The following is a 24,793-nucleotide window of genomic DNA, read 5'->3' as shown; positions in this document are numbered from 1 at the left end:
GCCTCATTTGCCTCTTCGCTGAAGGGTTTGGCCCTTCTCTTTCCTGCACCTCCCTCCATTCTTTAAATTTATCTGTAATTTGGATAAGACTTTCTGACCTGCTTCCTTTCTCCTCTCTCTCTCTCTCTCTCTCTCCCAGACCTAGAGCTTCTGAGCATGTGTGAAGACCCTTGACCTCTCAAAACGTGGGAAGAAGCATCAACCTGAAAAAAAAATCAACCTGCACTGCGCAGTAATGTGTTGCTAGGGAAGCTTTTTTTTTCATTCACTTCCGTTTTCTTTGGGCGATCAGGAGATCGCCGAGAAATGACATCGCCCATTTGACATTGCTGGGCTAAGGCCGAGTCGAAAATTGCAAAAAAAAAAATGGGCCTTGAGCCAGCAATCAGCACGAGCGATAGATCCCGCATCGCTAGAACAAGGCTATTGTTTTCGGCCTTAGCCTGAAAGTGGAAAGTCTAGCCCCTTATATCTGTGACCTCTGGTTCCCAACCTTCTTGCCACTGGAAACAAGTTCTCCATGTGTAATTTTATCAAAGCAGTTTAGAATTTTGAACATGTCTATGAAATAACCTTCTAAATGGTGATCTAGTGGTCATCCATCATACTTCAAATGTCAAAGAAAGCTGGTCATTTCCCGCTGCTTTTCTGATGTTCCTAACCTAGCTTCTCCCCAGAAGGCGTGAGCCGAGGATTAACAGATTGTGGACAATCTCCAGAAAGTTCCCTCAAGGATTGACTTCAGGATGTTCCTATTAATAGCACTTTCTCCACAGAAAATACCCGAGCAGTGAACTTAAAGGGACAGGGCAGGTTAAACATAGCTCCATATCAACAGCTAAACATCACCACGGTGCAGTCAATCCCAGACTACCCATGAGCAATGCCACAGAGAAAGCTAGAATATTTAACAACCAAATCCCACTGACCATATTGAAGCACAATCTATTTGGAATACTTGTACAGAAGAACCGTCCATTAACTTTGTCGGTGAGTGCATCCTCGAGTTAAGGGTACATGATAGATCGATGCACTTTGAAGTGAGTCAGGCCAAAAGTTTCCATTTGCAATGCTGCAGCTGATTGCAATTATTGAATGTGCACCTGCTGACCAGGCATTAATCCCCCAAACATATAAATGTGGCTTCACAGGGGCTCGGTAATTATGTTTGCTGTCTGATGTGCAACTGAGTTATAGGAATATTAGGAACAGGAAAAGGCCACTCAGCGTCTCGAGCTTGCTCTGCCATTCAATTAGATAATGGCTGATCTAGGAAGGTCCTAGATTAATTCTCTGGTCTGTACTGAATTATCTAGTCTCAATTAGCTTTAACTTTCTGGGCTGGGTGGTGGGGAAAATCAGCTCAAACTCCCAAACTCACACATCCCCCACCACACCCCTGAGGAAAATCTGTGTGTATGGCTGTCAGGTAAGGCCATGTACAGGCTTCTCAGTGATGCCCACAGTAGTCAAATAGTGTCCTGGCACTCACTGCCTGGGCACACAGATGGAGATTGGGCATTTAGGTGAGGTACTTAGGTGAGAGCTGCTGGTCCTCATGGAGTACCCCATTAGCATCTTCAGAAGAGGAGAGGAAAGGGAAGTAAAATGTGAGCTGGCACAGGGTTGATGGGCTTTTTCTGTGCTGTAACCTATGAAAAGTCTGCATCTATAAGACGGTATGACCATAGGGTGATGTCGATTTGTTCATTCTAACCATGTGGCATTATTGGTCACATGATCAGTGTGGGTCAATCTGATGCAGAGAATCAATCCCGGAAAACATGGGGCTGATCGATTTGTTCCCACTCCACAGGCTGGCTGTTGCTATTTCCCAGTTGCCCTCTGCTCCCAGGCTCTGCTGTGTGTGTGTGTTTTTTAATGTATTCATTCACAGGATGTGGGCTCTGCTGGCATTTATTGCCCAATCCTAATTGCCCATAAGAAGGTGATGGCGAGCCACCTTCTTGAACTGCTGCAGTCCATCGTAGCAGTTGTTTTTTTTAAATGGCAGAGTGGCTTGCTAATGGCCATTTAAGAGTCAATCACATGGCTGTGGGTCTGGAGTCACATAAATGCCAGACCAGATAAATATGGCAGGTTTCCTTCCCTAAAGGACATTAGTGAACCAGATGGGTTTTTAGGACAATCCGGTAGTTTCATAGTCACCATTACAGGTACTGATGTTAGCTTTTTATTTCCGATTTCTTTAATGAACTGGATTTAAATTCCTCAGCTGCCGTGGTGGGATTTGAATTCGTGTCTCCGGATCATTAGTGCAGGCCTCTGGATTGCTGGTGACATAACCACTATGCTATTGTACTCATATGTTCCTATGTCTCCACCACTTTCAGGCGTCCATGAATTACATTTACTTCTGCATTTGGAAATGTATCTCTGGATGTGGCCCCATTAACCGTCCATATGCTCCCAGGACCCTTACCCCAAGCAGCCACTCCATGGCAGGCTTGGGGTATCCGACTGATGTAGATCAGCGGAGCCGCTCCATTAAATGTTCGTGACTCCCCACCATGTATTTTGGAGCAGCTTAAGTTTTGTCCTCGAGGGGCCAAATGGCCCACTCCTGCTCCTATTTCTTATGGTTCTTATGTTCCCACCACTGGCCAAGCTATCCTGAGCAGCCAGACCTCAGTCCAGGGCCCAGTCTCATAGAAACATAGAAACATAGACATCTACAGCGCAGAAGGAGGCCATCTCGGCCCATCGTGTCCGTGCCAGCCAACAAAGAGCCGCACGGCCCTCGGCCAGCAGCCCTGAAGGTTACATATAAACCTATGAACAATGAACAATGGGGAAAAGGCAAAGAGCATCCAGCCCAACCAGTTCGCCCCACACAACTGCATACCCCTTGCATCGAAACATTCTACACCATCCCAACCTGAACCATGTGATCCCCTGGCAAAAAACATAAAAACCCAGGCCAATTGGGGAAAACAAAATCTGGGAAAATTCCTCTCCAACCCATCCAGGCGATTGAAACTAGTCAAGGAGATCACTCTGGGTGTATTCGATTCCCTGCAGTACTTACCATCGTATCCACACCAGCCAACAAGAGGTTATCCAGTCTAATCCCAATTACCAGCTCTAGGTCCGTAACCCTGCAGGTTACGGCATTTTAAGTGCCCATCCAAGCACGTTTTAAATGTGGTGAAGATTTCAGCATCCACCACCCTTCCAGGCACTGAGTTCCAGAGCCCCCACAACCCTCTGCGTGAAGAAGCCTCCCCTTGAATCCCCTCTGAACCTTCCACCAACTAGCAGCCTCAGCTCCTGGCCTAACTATTTTTTGTCTTTGTTGAATTTTTTAACTTGTACAACCTTTGTACAAACCTTTTTAATTGTGATTTTCTGTAAGCTGGATTCTGTATTACGCAGAAAGTACACATGTTGTGGCAGATGAAGGTGAATTAATAAGCATCGAGAAGGTAGTCCTTCTAGTTCTCACATGTTAATGCAGACTGGATGCCAGACATTGGCCTGATTTTAACACCGCGTGGTTTTTGGATGAGTGGTTGGCGTGGTGAGTTGGAAACACAATGTTGAAGAAATGTGGTCCAGCCTATTTTAACTTCCGCGCCTCAGAGACGTGCCACAGGTCACACTTCCCGCCCAGAACTGGCGGCCTGTGCGAATTCGGGGGCCAGGAACATTTAATGGAACAGCTCAGTCGGGCTGCATTAGTCGGATACCCTAAGCCCGTCATGGAGTGGCTGCCAATCAACCAGCCTTTTTATCCCGTCTCCTATATTTTTAACCAATAAATGAAAGCATTCAAGGAAAATGAGAAGATCACACACAACTTTCTTAATGCCGCTATAATTTTTCTCCTGGATTGTTTGCCATGGAGACTCCAGGATAATCCTGGAGGGTTGGCAACCCAACTGTCAGTGCCAGAGATTGCTTATGCTCAATACTGCTGAATGGGTGTTCCCTCCAATGTAATTATGAGTGATTCAGCCATGTACTGCTTTGTTTCGGGATGGCTGTGGGGCTGGTCCCAAGCCGCCTGGATTCGGGTCAAAGGGCAAGCCCCAGTCTGGAGTTTTGGCTTTGATTGACAGCTGTCTCAGTGAAGGGGACAGGGTCACTGATTGGCTGAGGTCCTCTTTGACGGACAGCTTGGGGCCAAGAGTTCTCATAGTACAGAATTATATTAGGCATTGAGGTAAACCAGTTTCGGTCAGTGTGTATATCTTGCAGACAACATTTCAGTGTGTGCAAAGGATACAACTTAAAATGAAGGAAAGGCAACTATTTCATGCTGGTTTTTCTGACCTGGAATTAGAGTTATACAAGCACCTTGTTGATCTACAAACATCGCTCACCAACAGTAACCAACTTGTCTCAGTCTGTGCCTATTTACAGCAACAAGGGTCAAGTCAGATTAAGCATAATTCAACCCTCGCAGCAGAATTATTCATGGTGTAACACTCCTCTCAATATACAACAGTGTATCTCCCACTTCATCCTGAGCAATGCCACAGAGACCCAATGGTAAATATTCCGTACATTTATATCTGATTTTTACTCTGCAGCGATCCGTTCCCCAAAGTGTTCAACAAGTGCAACGAGAAGGAACTTCAAAAATATCTGCACAACGGTGGAGGGATGTGTCTCTTCAACATGCCTGACACCAAGATGCTTTACGGAGGGCGAAGATGCGGGAACGGTTATGTGGAGGAAGGCGAGCAGTGTGACTGTGGGGAGATTGAGGTAAGTTGACTCCTTATGTCCACCAGGTAAAGCAACTTCTTCAAGTAATACCATTTAGCTGTTGGTGTTTTCACATTTGAGCCCTTCCACGCTTCCTGCTCCCTAAATTATTTTGTTTTTGTTATTCATTCATGGGATGTGGGTGTTGCTGATTGTTGTGTATGTAAATAAACAGACTAACTGAAACAAGAGTAATGTAACTAACTATGCGCTTTATAGCAACTTCCAAACTGGTGTCCCAAACCAGCATCAACCAGAATGTTTACAGCAGTGTGTGAATAGCTCCCGCAGGATCCTAATGCCTGTCTAGTATCCTGTAACAAACAAATAGAGTATGGACACAACACTGATAAGGCTGGCATTTATTGCCCATCCTTAATTGTCCTTGAGAAGGTGGTGGTGAGCCGCCTTCTAGAACCGCTGCAGTCCGTGTGGTGAAGGTACTCCCACAGTGCTGTTAATGTGGGAGTTCCAGGATTTTGACCCAGCAATGGTGAAGGAACGGCAATATACTTCCAAGTCAGGATGGTGTGTGACTTGGAGGGGAAAATACAAGTCCCACTCCAGGGACTTGATCCCATAATCGAGGCTGACACTCCAGTGCAGTGCTGAGGGAGTGTTACACTTTTGGAGGTGCTGTCGGATGAGATATTAAACCGAGGTCCCATCTGCCCCCTCAAGTGGACGTAAGAGATCCGATGGTGCTATTTTGAAGAGCAGGTGAATCCTGGCCAAACTTTATCCCTCAAGCAACATCCCAAAAACAGATTATCTGGTCATTATCACATTGCTATTTGTGGGATCTTGCTGTGTGCAAATTGTCTACCATACTTCTTACATTACAACAGTGACTGCACTTCAAAAAATACTTAGTTGGTTGTAAAGTACTTTGGGATGTCCTGATGTTGTGAAAGGCGCTAAATAAATGCAAGCCTTTCTCTCTTTTGCTTGTTGGAGCTACTGTGGACTGCAAGTTATAATTAGAGTTTTCCCACATAGTTGCCAAACAATGCATTAATCCTAATTTTCCTCTCTTGACATCAATGACTCACTATGCGGTTTAATGGTTTAATTTATATAAGTGGGCATTCTTCAAGTCTGAACCTAACAACAATCAGTTTATTTTGTAATTTTGTACTGTTGAATGTTTGGAACTGGGATATGCTGATATTGACATTGGGTGAAATGCACCCAATGTCAGTATCAGCATATCCCAGATCAGTTCTAGAACAGCTAGATGTACAGTGAAGCTCCCTCTACTCTGCCTCAACAATGCAGCTCAGCACCAACCCCAGTGTGGTCATTGTCCAATTTTGAAAAGCAGCTATCCTTGGGTCTATCCTTGAGCGGCATTTTATTTTATTATTCATTCTCTGAATTTGGGCATCACTGGAAAGGCTTGCCAGGCCATATCTGAGGGCAGTTAAGAGTCAACCATGCTGGTGTGGGATTGGCATCATGTGTAGGCCAGACCGGGTAAGGACAGCAGGTTTCTTTCCCTAAAGAACGTTAGTGAACCAATTGGGTTTTTACAACAATCTAACAGCTTCACAGTCAATTTTACTGATACCAGCTTTTTGTTGGCAGATTTTTTTTAAATCAAATCAAATTCTGAAATTGACATAGTGGGATTCAAACTCAGTTCTATGGATTATCAGTCCAGACCTTTAGTAACATAGCCACTACACCACCATATCCATAAGTGGGCACTGCCAATTATTGCTAAGTTAGGCGAGATTTCCGTCCTAGGCCCATACTCACGAGGAACTGAATTAAGGCTCCCCCAAACACATAATCAGGCGACAGAGGAGATGCTCATCCTATTGGTCTGGAATGGATTTTAACCCAGATGTGAAAGGTCAACCTTTAATCTGCTGCATCTCCCACTTGGGTAGTCTATTTCAATGAAGGAGACACCAGAGCCAATGCCAATCCCAATCCAACATCGAGACAAATGTGCTTTCCAACAGGGGTCACTGGAGGAGTGGGAACCTTGGATGAATTTTTATTTTGCTCTCATCCTTTCCCTAGCCCAGACTTACACAGGTGCCAATGTGTGGGACATTTCATAAATGTGTCTCTTATTGAAGTTAATGTTAACACATCCTGCAAAATCCAGTAAAGTGCTATGGCGTTGCCAATGATCAATTGATTAATTTTTTTAAATATATGGTAACAGTTGGTGAAGGAATTGGTAGACTTAAGAAACCCATTCCATGGAGCTACCTAGTGGTCAGAGCTTGCAATTAGGTTGTGACCGTTGACATAGCAAAATGGAATGGGGAACATTGACATAGCCATTTACAATGGTAGATTTTGACAGACGAGTGCAACCAAAAATTGTGACAACAGAAACTAGGGTTTTTGGAGAGGAAGTAAGTGCTCTATGCAAGGTTTCTAATAACGTGCAGATTATGCGTAGCGTGCACTATCTGCTGCTCAAGGAAGATCACATCGTATCACAATACTTCCATAACACTTGCTTGTCACGCCTGGATGTTAGTTTTGAGCACCTTGAAGATGAGAGGGATGGGTATGAGGTTTCACGGCCTTGGCACTTGCCCTGAGCAGCAAATCAATCCAACTGTCAGCAAAGTTTGTAGACAGGTTTCTGCTACATTCACTGAAACAGAAGTCCTCAGCAGAGTCCAGTTGACACGAGGTGCTGTGCAACTGTATCACGGAGTTCTCCGTTAAAAAAAAAACAAACACAACACAGAAGCATTACAGTTAAAAAAGGAATAAAGTGTATCCAGTGATAGAGTAGTCATGCTTCGGTTTACATTAAACCAGTCAAAAAATGCACCAATATAAAAATATATTTTTTTAATTTTCAAAGGATGAAAGTTGCAGATTGCGATGTGAGAAACTTCCAATAACCTGAGAGAATTTGAGTAGATTTTCATGTACATGGCCTGGCAGGGTATTGTCTGCCGTTTTTAGAATCACCCACTTTTCATTGGAATCACAGGGCAGGTGATGTTCTCCACTAGATTACTGCCATAGAGGTTACGTTGAAATTCTGCATCTATTATTTTGAGCATGAACCCTCTATGTGTATCTATTGGTGGAGTTAAAAGGAAAAACACTGAGATTTCTGGAAATCTGAAATGTAAACTGAAAATGCTGGAAGTACACGGCAGGTCTGCTTTTGGATTTATTCCTTCATGGGGTATGGGCGTCGCTGACAAGGCCGGCATCTACTGCCCGTCCCTCGCAACCCTGAGAAGGAGATGGTGGGCCTTCTCCTTGAACCGCTCCCGCACTTGTGGTGGTAGTACTCCCACAATAGTGTTAGGTCTGCTGTCAAAGGAAGAAAAGGCTTGGATTTTTATACAGGACATCCCGAAGTGCTTCACAGCCAACGAACAACTTTTGAAATGGAGTCACAATTGTAATGGAGGGAAACGTGGCAGCCAGTTTACACCCAGCAAGGTCCCTCAAATAGCAATGAGACAATGACCAGATCATCAGTAAAGAAAAAAGACAGCTAAATGTTTCAGTTTGAGGACCCGTTGACTTGTTTTTTTTAAAAATTCTTGTCCTGTTTTTGATTCAGAAATCCTGGCACAGTTCCCAAACGGCTGACGTTTCCTATTATTTGAATGAAATGGCTTTATAATGAAGAGCAGCTGCCTGTCCTCTTCCTGAGTCTGTATCTGTTGCCGATGGGAATGGTCTAGCACAGGGTGGGGCCAGTGCTGAATTATTTTTGTTTTGTAATATATATTCCAGGTTTTCTAGTAACCCACTGTTAAAACTATCCCGAATTGTACTGAGAGCTGACACAGTACCCAGTGCCCTGTCATGCGTTAAACCTTTAACAGGAGTGGATATCCCAGGACTTTTCATGCATGCCTGCCGCTACTTTGGCGTGAGAGCCGCGGCAACGCCAGAAAAATGGCCGGAATGCCGGCTCTTCCGAGGCTTCTGTGGCTCTTCTGCCAAAGTTGCAGTGGGCGAGAAGGAGAATTCCAGCTGAAGTTCACCATCCTTCTCTTTGTGCAATGTACCTGGGAACAGGAGTAGGCCATTCAGACAGCTTGACTGAGATCAGGCGCTCACAGTGAGGGACTTATCATTGGTCGCCTGTTCTGAAGGGCTAGCGCCAGCAAGTTATACTGCCTGTCGTCATACTCTAATTTGGTCAGCTGTCAGCCATGGCTCAATGGACAGCACTCACACCACTGAGTCAGAAGGTTGTCTGTTCAAGTCCCACTCCAGCACAAAATATAGGCTGACATTCCAGTGCAGTTAAACCGAGGCCCTGTCTGCTCTCAGGTGGATGTAAAATATCTCATGGCGAAGAAGAAGTGGAGGGGAGTTCTCCCAGGTGTCCTGCTCAATATTTATCTCTCAATGTACATCAATAAAAGACAGATTATCTGGTCATTGCTCCTTTTGGGACCATAATGTGTACAAATTAGCATCCACATTTTCTACATTACAACAGTGACTACACTTAGTTGGTGGTAAAGTACTTTAGGATGTCCTGAGGTCGTGAAAGGTGCTATATAAATGCAAACTCTTACTTTCTTATTTGTGATGAATACCAGAGAAAGTTTAATAATGAAAGTGTGCATCTTGTGATGCCCCAGTGACCTGAGTGGTTGGGTTAAATAGGCCAGAAGGTTGAGTGGCTTTGATTCCTGGTCTGTGTTGAGTTAGCTGAGGGGCAGAGGCGAGATGCAACAATTGTCTTCCATGCCCCCTGGGTTAGGAAGGGAAAAATCAGAGAAGGTCCCAGTTCTTCATCGCTAGGCAGGTCATTTCATTCTGTTGTCAGTGGCGCTACTGATGGTAACATCATTTCCAACTCTTTGACTGCCTCGTAATTCATGTCGTGTCCATTATCATATGTGCTGTGTCTTAGTTCTCATGCAGAAAGCGGTGGAAGTCTGGCTTGAATAAGGCCTCCAGATGGTGCCGAATATATTCAATTTAAATGTTAGCCAAGCGCCTTTGTAATAGTTTTAACAGATGGCTCCTTCCACCCCACACTGCATCTAATTCCAACCATCCTCGGTTTCACCACATGCTGCACAGAAATTTGAAGTACAGTAAGATCTTAAACTTCATGATTTAATCCATCAATAAGGGAACTTCTCTGAAAATAATGGTCCCTACACTGCTTGTTCATCCAAATTCAATCAGACCAAATCAGCACTGACCCTGAATACACACAGCACTGACCCTTGTGATATCTTCCTTACGACATCACCAACACACAGACTTTATAAGTTGGTTTCATTACATCATGTGACTTTTATTTTATTTACATCATCAGTTCCATTACCACAGTAGTCCACTAGTTGGAGCTCTATATTACACTTCTCCCTCCTTAATGAAGAAGTAATCATAACAAAATAATCATCATACACTGACCCTGAACACACAAAGTGAACTCAGTATCAACGCAGTTTGTAATTTTCTTATTCACCAATCATATCTTCTCCGCAATCATATCTCAGCAAATTCAAATTCTACCCAATCATAAAATCTATCAAAATATAGTTCTACCCAATCACATTCCAGCAAAAGTCCTTCACCATGTGACATCTGCCTCAAAAATTCATTGATCTCCAGTATAAAACTTACCACGGGACACAATGACATTCACAAAATAATTAATTTTTAGGGGGAAAGGGAGCAATTGAGGGATTGAGAACTTATACAGTGGCAGGGAGAAGGATAAGGATACCCAACTGAGTGGTTATAGATTGAATGGTCCTATTTAAGGGTGGGGGAGAGAGTGCGAGATCCTTCTAAGACTCTTAACACAGACCAGAGATTTAACATGCGACCTCTCTGATCTATGTAGCCTGGTACCACAGAAAGTCCACATTTCTAAGTGTGTGCCTTTATTGCTCTTCCTCAGTTCTTGTGCTTGTTTTTCAGGAATGTAGCAATCCCTGTTGTTATGCCAATAACTGTACCCTGAAGATGAATGCAGAATGCGCCCATGGGATCTGTTGTCATAAGTGCAAGGTCAGAACCATTATAATGTCATGGTTTAAATTCAATAACTTTTGATGATTTGCAAATGTCCATTAATACCCTATTTCATAGTCATTTCCAAATTACTTGTCGGATTGTCATAAAAACCTAACTGGTTCACTAATAGTCTTCTGGGGAAGGGAACCTGCAGTGCTTGTGTTGGGGAGTCAATGTAGGTAAATGTGTTTGTGTAAACTCCTCCCTGCTCTAATTGAATATGGTTACTGATATGAACACACTAACTAATGTGCACAAAGTTAGCACAAAGAGGAAACAAAAGCCTTTGGTAACCTAATTACACTTTAACATTTTGTCATAGCCGGCTCAAACACCAAACTATTGGTTCTAAAGCCCAATTGTTGACTGCCCTACAGTATTTGGGCTTGAGCAGTGATGTTCCTTTGCTCCTCTCATCTTCAGCAAGGGAAAACACACAGGAAAAATCTTATTCATGGAAGGGCTACCCTAGCAGCCATAATACAAATGAAAGAACCCTAGGTGAACCTTCCAACCTTGCAGAGGCCTATCTTCTGGAAATTTGATCTGTGACCTCCAAATAGTACCTTTCATCAGTCCCACACTCATTTACTGCTGAATTTTGTCTTCCAACAGTTAAGGACCTCTGGCACGGTCTGCAGGAAGTCATCGGGACCATGTGATCTACCTGAGTATTGCACTGGTGGCTCTGAGTATTGTCCAGCCAACTTTTACCAAATGGATGGTGTCAGCTGTGACAGAGGTCAGGCCTACTGCTACAATGGGATGTGCCTGACTTACAAAAATCAGTGTGTGCTGTTATGGGGTTCTGGTAAGTTCAAAGAGAAATCCCAGAGATCTTGGATGCAATTATGGCTTTTTATTTAGTTTTGTCTTTTTATGGTTGGTCTGTTTGAGGGGCCTGAAAATTCATCCAGGAGTCCTACTTCTGATTGCTATCCTGCGATCTCTGCTGGAAAGTGCATGTTGTGAAAGAAAAAGAGACTACGAAAGAACTTGCATTTCTATAATCCCTTTTACAACCTTTCACAACCAACCCTAGAGCACTTTCCAGCCAATGAAGTCCTTTTGAAATGTGGTCACTGTTGTAATCATGGTAGCCAATTTATGCACAGCAAGCTCCCACTAACAGCACTGAGATACATTACAAGTTTATTTGTGTGAGATGTTGACTGCAGGATTAATATTGGCCAGGACAGAAGGGAGAACTCCCTTCTTCTTGTAGGAATCTTTGATGCATTTAAGGGAAAGCGAGATAAGTACATGGGGGAGAAAGGACTGGAAGGATATGCTGATAGGGTGAGATGAAGTCGGGTGGGAGGAGATTCATGTGGAACATAGACACTGTCATAGACCAGTCGGGCCGAATGGCCTGTTTCTGCGCTTCCAGTCCATTCTATGTTGTAAATTTGATGTAATTCTACGAATCATACCATGAGTCTTTTACACCTACCTGAGCGAGAAAATGAGCACTCAATTTAATGTCTCATTTGAAAGACAGCACCTCTGACAGTGTAGCACTCCCTCAGTACTTCACTGGGGTGTCAGCTGGGATTATGGGCTGCTCCATCTGTAATATCTTCAAAGAGTCCATGGGGGGGGTTATTTTTTTCCACAGCTGTGGTTCCGGTGTCTTCTGTTTTTGTTTCAGAATTCCAGCATCTGCAGTATTTTGCTGTTTTTTTGATCCAAGAAAATTGTTGACTGATATATCCATACTATACAGTACACAAGGCCCATACTTGAGAGAAGGTCACTCTGTGACCAGTTACCTTTATTACCAAGACCTCAAGTGATGAAGGTGGGTGAAGCTTCCCCTTTTATACCTGAAAGTCCAGGTTAGGAGTATCTCCCACAAATTCGCCCCTTGTGGTCAATGTTCTTAGGTCAGCTTATACATGGGTTACAATGATAGTTGAATACATGACATTGACAATTGCAAACACTTGGGAATTTAGAAATAAGAAGGGATCTGCTCGCTGACCGACATTGGCTCTCGGTCGGACAGCGCCTTGATTTTAAAATTCTCATCCTTCTTTTCAAATCCTTCCCTGGTCTCTTTATCTCTGTAACCTCCTCCAGCCCTACATCCCTCCCAGATCTCTGCAAGTGTTGCTAGTCCATATTTGCTGTTGACCGTTGCCAAGCTCTCACACAAACTTACGGTAATTTCAATGTATTGAATTCATATCCGTAGTTTGTTTTCATCACTCCACTATTGGTGGCCGTACCTGCATCTGCCCCAATATCTCCTTATGTGGCTTATTGGAAATGTTGTTTGATAATTGCTCCTGCAAATCACCTTGGGACATTTTACTGTGTTAAAGGTTATTTTTATTGTTGCTCCCAACAGATTGCTTTGGAGGCAGTTCAGAGAAGGTTTACTCAGTTGATTTCGGAGATGAGGGGGTTGACTTATGAGGCAAGGTTGAGTAGGTTGGGCCTCTACTCATTGGAATTCAGAAAAATGAGAGGTGATCTTATCGAAATATAGAAGATTATGAGGGGGCTTGACAAAGTGGATGCAGAGAGGATATTTCCACTGATTAGGGAGACTAGAACTAGGGAGCATGATCTTAGAATAAGGGGCCGCCCATTTAAAACTGAGATGAGGAGGAATTTCTTCTCTCAGAGGGTTGTAATTCTGTGACATTCGCTGCCTCAGAGACAGCTGGGTCATTGAATAAATTTAAGACAGAGGTAGACAGTTTCTTAACCGATAAGGAAATAAGGGGTTATGGGGAGCGGGCGGGGAAGTGGAACTGAGTCCATGATCAGATCAGCCATGATTATATTAAATGGCAGAGCAGGCTCAAAGGGCTGTATGGCCTACTCCTGCTCCTATTTCTTATGTTCATATGTTCTTATAACCAAGTTGTGGAATAAGTTGTCAGGAGAGGACATTGATGCAGACAGAATAAATGTATTGAAGAGAAAATTGGATACATTTCTGGATGAAGAAGGAATGGTGGGATAGGGTGGGGAATTGAGGTGGATGTATGAAAGCCTAAAGCAAAAGAAAATACTGCGAATGCTGGAAATCTGAAATAAGAACAGAAAATACTGGAAACACTCAGCGGGTCAGGCAGCTTCTGTGGAGAAAGAAATAGAGCAGGTGGAGAGTATTCCATCACACCACTAACTTGTGCCTTGTAAATGGTGGAAAGACTTTGGGAGTCAGGTGGTGAGACACTCGCCGCAGAATAACCAGCCTCTGACCTGCTCTTTTCGCCACAGTATTTATGTGGCTGGTTCACAAATTTCTGGTCATTGCTGACCCCAAGGATGTTTGTTGTGCAGGCTTCGGTGATGATAATGCTGTTGAATGTCATGGGGAGGTGGTTAAACTCTCGCTTGTTGGAGATAGTCATTGCCTGGCACTTGTGTGGTGCAATAGTTACTTGTCACTTATCAGTCCAAGCCTGAATGTCGTCCAGATCTTGATGCATGGACTGCTTCTTTATCTGAGGAGCTACAAATGAAAATGTCCCCACTTCAGTCCTTATGATGGAGGGAAGGTCATTGGTGAAGCAGCTGAAGATGTTTGGGCTTAGGACACTGCCCTCAGGAACTCCTGCAGCGATGTCCTGGGGCTGAGATGATCGGCTTCCAACAACCACAACCATCTTCCTTTGTGCTAGGTATGACTATAGTCAGTGGAGAATTTTCCCGCTGATTCCCATTGACTTCAATTTTACTCAGGCTCCTTTGATGCCAAACATAGTCAAATGCTGCTTTGATGTCAAGGACAATCTTCCATCACTTTGCTGATGATTGGGAGTAGACTGATGAGGTGGTAATTGGCTGGATTGGATTTGTCCTGCCTTTTGTGGATAGGACATACCTGGGCAGTTTTTCACGTTGTTGGGTTGATGCCACTGTTGTAGCTGTACTGGAACAGCTTGGCTAGAAGAGCAGCTAGTTCTGGAGCACAAGTCTTCAGCACGATAGCCAGAATATTTTCATGGTCCATAGCCTTTGCAGTATCCAGTGCGCTCAGGCGTTTCTTGATATCACATTGAGTGAATGGAATTGGCTGAAGACAAGCTTCTGTGATGGTGGGGACCTTGGGAGGAGGCCAAGATGGATCATCCACTCGGTACTTCTGTCTGAAGATGGTTGCGAACGCTTCAACCTTGTCTTTTGCACTCGTGTGCTGAACTCCGCTATCATTGAGGACGGGGATATTCATGGAGCCTCCTCCTCTCATTATTTGTTTAATTCATGACCTGGATGTGGCAAGCCTGCAGAGTTTTGATCTGGTCTGTTGATTGTGGGATCGCTTCAATCTGTCTATATCATGCTGCTTCTATTGTTTAGCATGCATGTAGTCCTGTGCTGCAGCTTCCCCAGGTTGGTACCTCATTTTTAGGTATGCCTGGTGCTGCTCCTGGCATGCTCTTCTACAGTCCTCTTGAAGCAGGGTTGGTCCCCTGGCTTGATGGTAATGGTAGTGTGAGGGATATGCTGGGCCATGAGATTGTGATGGAATACAATTCTGCTGCTGCTGATGGCCCACAGTGGCTCGTGGATACCCAGTTTTGAGCTGCTATAACTGTTCTGAATCTATCCCATTTAGCACGGTGGTAGTGCCAAACAACAAGGTGGAGGGTGTCCTCAGTATGAAGACAGGACTTCATCTCCACAATGACTGTGCTGTGGTCGCTGCTACCAATACTGTCATGGACCGATCATCTGCGACAGGTAGATTGGTGAGGATGAGGTCAAGTACATTTTGCCCTCGTCTGGGTTCTCTCACCACCTGTCACAGGCCCAGACTGGTAGTTATATCCTTCAGGACTCGGTCAGCTCGGTCAGTAGTGGTGCTACTGAGCCACTCTTAATGATGGAAATTGAAGTCCCCCACCCAGAGTACATTCTGTCCCCTTACTATCTCCAGTGCTTCTTCCAAGTGGTGTTCAACATGGATGAGTACTGATTCGTCAGCTGAGGGAAGATGGTATACTTTAATAATTCTTAATTCAACATTGAAGTCAAGGGAGATTAATATCGGGCCAGGTGTAAAACTGGCGTTCCATCCCACCAGGTTTCCCACCAGGCAAGTTAGGTTAAAATTAAAGCCGTTAACTCTGTTTCTCTCTCCATGGATGCTGCCTGACCTGCTGAGTGTTTTCCAGCATTTCCTGTGTATATTTATGAGTAAGGCTCGTTGGCCGAACGGTCGTTTCATTTTTCCTCTAAAGCAGCTGGTGCTCCGAAGTGTATTGAAGGTATAACCCCCGACTTTCTTCTCCACGGTTTCAGGGGCTCAGGCTGCTCCAGCAGAGTGCTTCGAGATGGTGAACGATGCCGGGGACACGTACGGAAACTGTGGCAAAGACCGGCGGGGAAGTTATCGCAAGTGTGAGCCCAGGTACAAAGGCCACTTGCTGTTCCTTGGCGACGATTGGCAACTCCACCTGTATTTGATTTCACTCATACGGAGTAATGGTGGGGGTGGGGCGGGGGCGCAGTAATGGCAGGAGTGCGGAGGGGCCAGTAATGATGGGGTGGGGGGCACAGTAAAGGCGGGGTGGGAGGGGGGGGCGCAGTAAGATGGAGTGGGGGGGGCGCAGTAATGGCAAGGGGGGTGCAGTAATGGTGGGGGGGGGCGCAGTAATGGCACCAGCGCAACAAAGCAGCCTGTTTTACCTCCCGCCGCCCAATTTTCATTTCCATTGACTTCAACTGGGTAAAGAAAACCGGTGAGGTGTAAAACGAGCTGCTGATTTGCTATCACCCATTTTGCGCGATTGCCAAAGACCGATTGCACCGTCAAACACTGGCTTAAAAAAAAGAAAGAACTTAGATTTATATAACGCCTTTCACAACCTCAGGACATGCCAAAGCCCTTTACAGCCAATGAATACTTTTGAAGTTTTGTCACTGTTGCAATGTAATGGCTAATTTGTGCACAGCAAGATCCCACAAGCAGCGCTGACCAGATACTCTATTTTTTTTCAGTGATGTTGGTTGAGGGATAAATATTGGCCAGGACACCAGGGAGAACGCCTCTTCAAAATAGTGCATGGGATCTTTAGTGTCCACCTATAGAGAGCAGACAGGCCCTCAGTATAACATCTCATCTAAAAGACAGCACCTCTGATAGTGCAGCACTCATTCAGTACAGCACTGGAATGCCAACCTACACTTTGTGATTAAGTCACTAGAGTGAGATTTGAACCCACAACCTTCTGATTCAGGGGCAAAAGTGCTACCCACTGAGCCACAGCTAACACCTGACCAAGTTAGTGTATTTAAAAGAGTATGTCGACAGGTAAAATAACTTACTGCCGCGAACCCTTCAAAACAGACGACCAATGATTAGTCCCGCCTTGTGAGTTCCTGATCTCAGACAAACCATCAAGAAAATCTACCAAATGGAGGCTACTCACTTTCTAGGAATAATAAAGAGGCAGAGAGAAAGGGGGACTGAGAATGCGGCAAGAGAGAGAGGAAAGGAGGAGAAATAGAGAGTGAGAGTGGCAATAGGGAGGAAAACAGGAGCGAATGAGTGTCACAGTGTCAATGAAAGGTGAGAAGAAATAAATAGAGAGAGAGGGAAGGGAGAGAAATAACTTGGGGAGAGTGTGAGAGCGAGCACGGCAGAGAGGATGAAGGATTACAACAGAAAGTGAGGGAGAGTGACAGAAAGACAACAGAGGTAGAGTCTGGCGTAAAATTACCAGCTCAAAAGTATATTTTAATATTGTTAAGTATCAAATTTATTACAAATGTTTTAATGTTTTGCAAAACTCATATTCTAAAAGGGACAAATTGAATCTTTGGCATCGCACATTCTTTGGCAGCCTCAGAGAAACAAACAGTCCCACCGCTCTTAGCACTGTTAACATTTTACATGTTTTTTTTTTGTAATGAAAGGAATGCCAAGTGTGGGAAAATACAATGTCAAAGTGCGGCTCAAAAGCCCCTTGAGGCAAACGCCGTTGCCATAGACACCACAATAACTGTGGATGGGAGGAGGGTGCGGTGCAGGGGAACCCATGTTTACACAACTCCAGAGCTGGAAGGGGATATGCTGGACCCAGGACTGGTCATGACTGGAACAAAATGCACTGAGAAGCACGTAAGTTACTCTGCATAGGCAAAACAAAAGGTTGAGTTTGGGTGCACGCTGTTACTGGTCCGAGGGCCAAAACAGGCAAAAGGTGGATTTTGGTTTTGGCCGTTTTTCCGGTGGTTTTGTGGAGTGGATCGTTGGCCTGTAGTGCAACCCATGCGATTCTCATCTCATTAACATCAATGGGTCGCAAATCGGACGGGTATTATAATGGCGATCCTCGCCGCCAGGTTACCAACCAGGTGTGAAGGTGTGCAGGGCACATCAGGTTGTGCCAACAGCACTCAGTGCCTGTGATGTTTGGACATGGCTCTATGCCCCATGACCATTGATTTGTTCACTTATTGATTTCTGATAGTGCTGCTAATTCCAGGTGTCTCTCACTCTTTCACACTGACTCTCCTGCACTTACATCGATGCACACTCCATATTCTCCCTCTATTCTGTTTCTCCATAATTATAGCTCCAGGTACCATCTTCTTCCCACTCTCCTCTCCATTTTCCCTCTCTCTCCCACTCCCCTCTCCATGTTCTGTCTCTCCCACTCCCCTCTCTCTGTGTCTCTCTCCCACTCCCATCTCCCTGTGTCTCTCTCCCACACCCCTCTCCCTGTCCCCTCTCTACCATTTCCAACTCCCTGTGTCTCTCCCACACCCCTCTTCCTGTCCCCTCTCTCTCCCACTCTCCTCTCCTCTCCATGTTATGTCTCTCTCTCTCCCACACCCCTCTCCCTGTCCCCTCTCTCTCCCACTCCCCTCTCCCAGTCCCCTCTTTCTCTCCTACTCCCCTCTCCATGTTCTGTCTCTCCCACTCCCCTCTCCCTGTGTCTCTCTCCCACTCCCATCTCCCTGTGTCTCTCTCCCACACCCACATCCCTGTCCCCTCTCTCTCCCACTCCCCGCTCCCTGTGTCTCTCCCACACCCCTCTCCCTGTTCCCTCTCTCTCCCACTCCCATCTCCCATCTCCCTGTGTCCCTCTCTCTCCCACACCCCTCTCCGTGTTATGTCTCTCTCTCTCCCACACCCCTCTCCCTGTCCCCTCTCTCTCCCACTCCCCTCTCCCTGTCCCCTCTCTCTCCCACTCCCCTCTCCCTGTCCCCTCCCTCTCACACTCCCCTCTCCCTGTGTCCCTTTCGCCCACTCCCCTCTCCCTGTGTCTCTCTCTCCCACACCCCTCTCCCTGTGTCTCTCCTACACCCCTCTCCCTGTCCCCGCTCTCTCCCACTCCCCTCTCCCTGTGTCCCTCTCTCCCACACCTTTCTCCCTGTGTCCCTCTCTCCCACTCCCCTCTCCATGTGTCTCTCTCCCACTCCCCTCTCCCTGTCCCCTCTCTCTCCCACACCCTTCTCTTTGATCCCTCTCTCTCCCACTACCCTCTCCCCATGTCTCTCTCTCTCCCACACCCCTCTCCGTGTTATGTCTCTCTCTCTCCCACACCCTTCTCCCTGCCCCCCTCTCTCCCACTCCCCTCTCCGGGTGTCTCTCTCTCCCACACCCCTCTCTCTGTTATGTCTCTCTGATGGCTCCCTGCTTTTTGTTCTGGATATATCTGAGGGCCTGGAAAGTGGGAATGCATGATAGTGGAGGTCTCTGCCTTTGGCCCTTCTTAACATCAATAGCCATGTTTGGAGTCGGTCGATCTGCCCCAAACAGGCCATCCCAGAACCCCTGACCTAAGTGCGGGTCTTGTCATATCTGGGTCTGACCTCACTGAAAGCCCTGCTAGAGTTACAGCTGGAGTGCGTTGGAATGGCCACAGATTTCAACCCCTGGTGTGAAACCTGGACACTTGGATTTGCTGACGTTTGTGTCCCGCTAAAACTCATTCCCTTTCTCAGTTGTCACGCAGCAAAACAGATGAACTTTGCAGTACTGTGCAAATAGACAGACTACAGCTCCAAATGAGCCCTGGGGGCAAGGGCTCTCTGGTTAACTTGATGTCATGTTAAAATAGTATAAAATGGAAACAGAGACAACCAGATACGTTTATGCAGTGAGAAGGGATTGAGAAGTATGCTGAGCTGGCTGGTAAAATAAATAATTCTCAGGGTGTGGGCATTGCTGGCAAGTCCAGCATTCATTGTCCACCCGTAGTTACCCCTGAGAAGGTGGTGGTGAGTCTTCTTGTTGAACTGCTGCAGTCTGTGTGGTGAAGTTACTCCCACAATGCTGTCAGGGAGAGAGTTCCAAGATTTTGACCCAGTTAATCTCTGTCAGACCTAATGGCCTTTTCCTGTTTCTAAAAGTTCCTTTGTTCTAACAGATATGCTTTGAAGGACAATGTCAGAATGCTTCTTTCCTGGCAGCAGATGAATGTACCGCAAAATGCCACAACCATGGGGTAGGTGTGGAACACATCCAAGACTTCTCTTTGTCCGCTCGCTTTCATTGTTCATCTTTAATGAGATAACTTCCTGTTGCGTTGTGAATGATGCTGTATTATTGGACTCAAATCTCGGATTGTCTTAGTGATTCTGAGGAATCACTTATGGATGACAGTCATCTCTGATAACAAAGAAAAGAAAGAGAGAAAGACTGTGGGCTCAATTTTCTCCAATTATCTGCACCGTTTTTTTGGCGTGCACCATTTTTTGTTGGACTAAATTAAAATCTCCAAGTTTCCCCAAAGTTTCTGCGCCAGCATAATTCAGTTCATTACGATTTTTTTAGGTTATGTTTATTTGCGTATCCTGATGTCAGCGCCAGTTTTTCAGAATTAAGTAAGTTTGGCCAACTTACATTTTTCCGAGGACGGCGTATGTGACCACCCCCAAAAAATCTTCTGTGCACTTAAGAAAAAGCAACGCACATTAAAAAATTGACACAGAAAGACGCCATTGTTTTTAGGCGAAGTTTTGGAGGGACACAAGAAGGCAAAGAATATGCATCATAAATCCTAATTGTTTCAAAGTCAAAAGGGAGAGAATTAAAGTCTAATGCAATTCTTTAATTTTTGATTTTTTGAAAGTACCACGCCACCGCTGAATATCCCCTCAACGGGCTCGAGGGTCGGAGCGTCGGCCGGCAGAATCGCTCCCTCGCCTGGACACAGGGGCTCAGGGTTCGGCTTCAAAAGATGCCCGTGGGGGTGGGGTGTTGGTGGGATGGGGTGGAAGCCAAACTGAACTTCCAGCACCTTATATAAGGCATGAGGAATCCTTAGGCTATACAGCAGTTTCAAAAGAACCCCAGGAAGGATGGGAGTTGGGGAGGTGGCGCGGGTGGAAGCCGAGCCCCTGTATCCGGGCGAGGGAGTGATTCTGCTGACTGACGCTTCAACCCTCGAGCTCAGTGAGGAGATGTTCGGTGGTGGGGTGGTACTTTGAAAAGCATCAACAATTAAAGAATTGCATTAGACTTGGTTGCCCCAAATGCCGAGCTTCCCGTTCTAAGCAAGCCTATTGCGCATGCGCAGACCAGGGTGTGGTCCATACTTGGGCGTGCACCTTAGAGAGAGAGAGGAAAGAAGGTGTGAGTGCTTTGTTCTGTTGTTTTGAGCTTCTTGCAAAGCTACAATTTTAATTATGGGAGCAATATTGACAGTGCCATACCTCATGCAAGCCTTCTGCGTGATGGTGCTGTGGAGGAGAAGATTGATTAGGCATCATCACCTGAGGAACCCCAGAGCACATAGGATGATGTGCAGGAGGCCTTACCCACATCGTGTATATCGAGACAGACATTCGTACCTGCACCTGACTGATGCAGACTATGTGAGAAGGCTGTGTTACCGCAAAGAAGTTATAACCGAAATCTGTGAGTTAATAAAAGCAGACCTGCACCTTAGAAGCGTCAGGAGGATTGCTTTGTCAGTTGAAGTAAAGGTTACAGCTACACTTTCATTTTATACATCTGGATCATTCCAGGCCATAACTAGGGATGTGTGCGCCATTTCTCAACATGCAGCACATGTCTGCATTTGGCAGGTGACTGCTACACTACATGCCCAGAGGAATGACTACATAAAGTTCCCCATGACCGCCCAGCAAATGCGTGACAGGGCTGTGGACTTCTCCAGGATTTCTGGCTTCCCAAAGGTACAGGGCTATATTGATCATACCCACATAGCCTTTGGAGGATTCTGAGATGTACCAGAACAGAAAAGGCTTCCACTCCATGAATGTGCAGCTCGTCTGACGACATGGATCGCATCATGGCAGTTGATCATCCTATACGAGAGCGCTATATCTGCCATGTTTCAGCAGCAGCCAGAAGGGCAGAGCTGGCTGCTGGGGGACAAAGTGTACAGCCTAGCCACCTGGCTCATGACGCCCATACGCGTAACCCGGACAGAAGCTGACCGGGAATACAACATGTTGCACATTGCAACACGCAGCATAATAGAGAGGACCATTGGCATCCAATGCCTGGACCATTCCGGAGGCTACTTAGAATACTCCCCTGAGATTGTCAGTCAGTTCACCGTTATGTGCTGCATGCTGCACAACATAGCCATCATGAAGTTTGGTAACGATTGCTTGAGCCTTGCGCCAGCAGCTCATCCGTGAATGCTTTGCTGCCTGAAGGCTCAGCGGCAACTATTCAAATGGACCATGTTTAAATTTGGACCTGTTCCGTAATGTTGTGTTGTGTTAATGGAACAAATAATGTAAATGATTCTTCTTTAGTTCAAAAAGTTGTGATAATAATGGAACACATAATGTAAATGATTCAGTTATAATTTTATATATATTTTATTCAAAAGTTTAACAGTTGTTTGCACTTAACTTAAATAAAATTTTTCTTGTATCAAACTTTAAAGTATTCAGTTAAGATCACTTACAAACTTTAAGATCACTTACAAACATTAAGATCAATTACAAACTTTTAAACTTGTAAATTTACATCACTTACAAAAAACTTTTAATTTGAGAACAGTTACATAAGAACATAAGAACATAAGAAATAGGAACAGGAGTAGGCCATACAGCCCCTTGAGCCTGCTCCTGCCATTCAATAAGATCATGGCTGATCTGATCATGGACTCAGCTCCACTTCTCTACCCACTCCCCATAATTCCTTATTCCCTTATCGTTTAAGAAACTGTCTATTTCTGTCTTAAATTTATTCAATGTCCCAGCTTCCACAGCTCTCTGAGGCAGCGAATTCCACAGATTTACAACCCTCTGAGAGAAGAAATTTCTCCTCATCTCTGTTTTAAACAGGCGGCCTCTTATTCTGAGATCGTGCCCTCTAATTCTAGTCTCCCCCATCAGTGGAAACATCCTCTTTGCATCCACCTTGTCAAGCCCCCTCATAATCCTATACATTTCGATAATATCACCTCTCATTCTTCTGAATTCCAATGAGTAGAGGCCCAACCTATTCAACCTTCCCTCATAAGTCAACCCCCTCATCCCCGGAATCAATCTAGTGAACCTTCTCTGAATTGCCTCCAAAGCAAGTATATCCTTTCGTAAATATGGAAACCAAAACTGCACGCAGTATTCCAGGTGTGGCCTCACCAATACCTTAAAAAGCTGTAGTAAGACTTCCCTGCTTTTATACTCCATCCCCTTTGCAATAAAGGCCAAGATACGATTCGCCTTCCTGATCACTTGCTGTATCTGCATACTATCCTTTTGTGTTTCATGCACAAGTACCCCCAGGTCCCGCTGTACTGCGGCACTTTGCAACAACAACAATAATAACAACAACAGCAATAAAGAAAGGCTGCACCCATCTCTCCTCCACCTTATTCTAAGAATGCCCACTGCGCATGGTCTTGGTGACTCCATCGCCCCTGCCCGCAGGCGGGGGTGCAGCGTTTCTCGGGTTGATACCAAGCTTATTCTTTCGAGCATCTCGGGTAATGTGCACTTCTTGATGTCGGGGGGGGGGGGCAGAGTGGGGGGGGGTAGGCAGTAATGTGAAAGGCCCGGCTTGGGCCTCTTCAGAGGTTGGTCTGGGGATTGGAGTGGGAATGGCAGTTGATCCTGTCAATGGGCGCGGGGTCTGGGCATGTTCCCTTATTGCAGCAGCTACCTCTGACATTCCCTCCCTCATGTGTCCCGACAGCATCTCAACTACCTGCAACATTCCCTCCCTAATGTTCACTGACAATGTATCAGCGACCTGCGACATTCCCTTCCTCATGTTCACTGACAGTGTATCACCTACCTGCGACATTCCATCCCGAACATTCCCGCGCTGTGTTCCCATTTCTTATGAGAGTGTTGTTACTTCTCTCGACAGTCCCGATACCTAATCACCCATCCCACTGATGGTGTCCAGGAGTGATCACATAAGGTCAATGCTCTCGCACTTATTATCATTATCTGAAGCACATCTGTTACATCTTGCACCTCAGGAGAGCACTGTTGAGCTCTCCTTCCCCTCCCCACCCTGGGTGTGGCTCGTTGCATCCCACTAGAACCCGCAGCCTCGGACAATGGGGCCCTGGGTGTGTCTCGCTGCACTCCACTGCAACCCGCAGCCTCGGACAGTGTGAAACTATGAAATGTCCCAACACTCGCACTACTCAGGAAAGGGGCTGGCACCTCAATGGGTGGCACCAGCACCTCCTCCAGAGTGAGTACAACAGTGGGAGCTTCATCCTTCCCCTCACCCTGACCCTCCCCTCCCCCTCCTCCTCACCCCAATGCTCTTGGTCTGGAAGGTGGGTTTGGAAGATGTTCTCCTCTTCAGGCTCGTCCGTGTCTGAATCTTCTTCTGCATCGGCTTCAGCCTCATCAGGGTAATAAGAACATAAGAACATAAGAAATAAGAGCAGGAGCACACCATTTGGCCCCTCGAGCCTTTTCTACCATTTAATAAGATCATGGCTGATCTGATCATGAATTCAGCTCCACTTTCCTGCCCGCTCCCCATAACCATTTACTCCCTTATTGCTCAAAAATCTGTCTATCTCCGCCTTAAATATTCTATGGCCCAGCCTCAACAGCTCTTTGGGCAGAGAATTCCATTTCTCCTCATCTCTGGTTTAAATGGGCGGCCCCTTATTCTAAGACTATGTCCCCTAGT

The 24,793-nt window shown here is 45.6% G+C and overlaps 1 protein-coding gene across 1 annotated transcript in view; it reads left to right on the top strand.

Moving 5' to 3' along the window:
• Positions 1–24,793, top strand: part of adam19b (ADAM metallopeptidase domain 19b) — a 202,605-nt gene that overhangs the window by 155,733 nt on the left and 22,079 nt on the right. Inside the window, exons 12-17 of the mRNA XM_070878580.1 lie at positions 4,557–4,734; positions 10,633–10,722; positions 11,344–11,539; positions 15,994–16,102; positions 17,611–17,815; positions 20,073–20,150. Coding sequence (XP_070734681.1) covers positions 4,557–4,734; positions 10,633–10,722; positions 11,344–11,539; positions 15,994–16,102; positions 17,611–17,815; positions 20,073–20,150 — 856 coding nt within the window. The remainder of the gene's footprint in view (positions 1–4,556; positions 4,735–10,632; positions 10,723–11,343; positions 11,540–15,993; positions 16,103–17,610; positions 17,816–20,072; positions 20,151–24,793) is intronic.

Source organism: Pristiophorus japonicus, chromosome 4 (assembly GCF_044704955.1).
Source record: "Pristiophorus japonicus isolate sPriJap1 chromosome 4, sPriJap1.hap1, whole genome shotgun sequence".
Taxonomy (NCBI): Eukaryota; Metazoa; Chordata; class Chondrichthyes; family Pristiophoridae; genus Pristiophorus; species Pristiophorus japonicus.
Note: the sequence above shows the minus strand (reverse complement) of the source record. Positions and strands in the feature narration are given on the sequence as shown.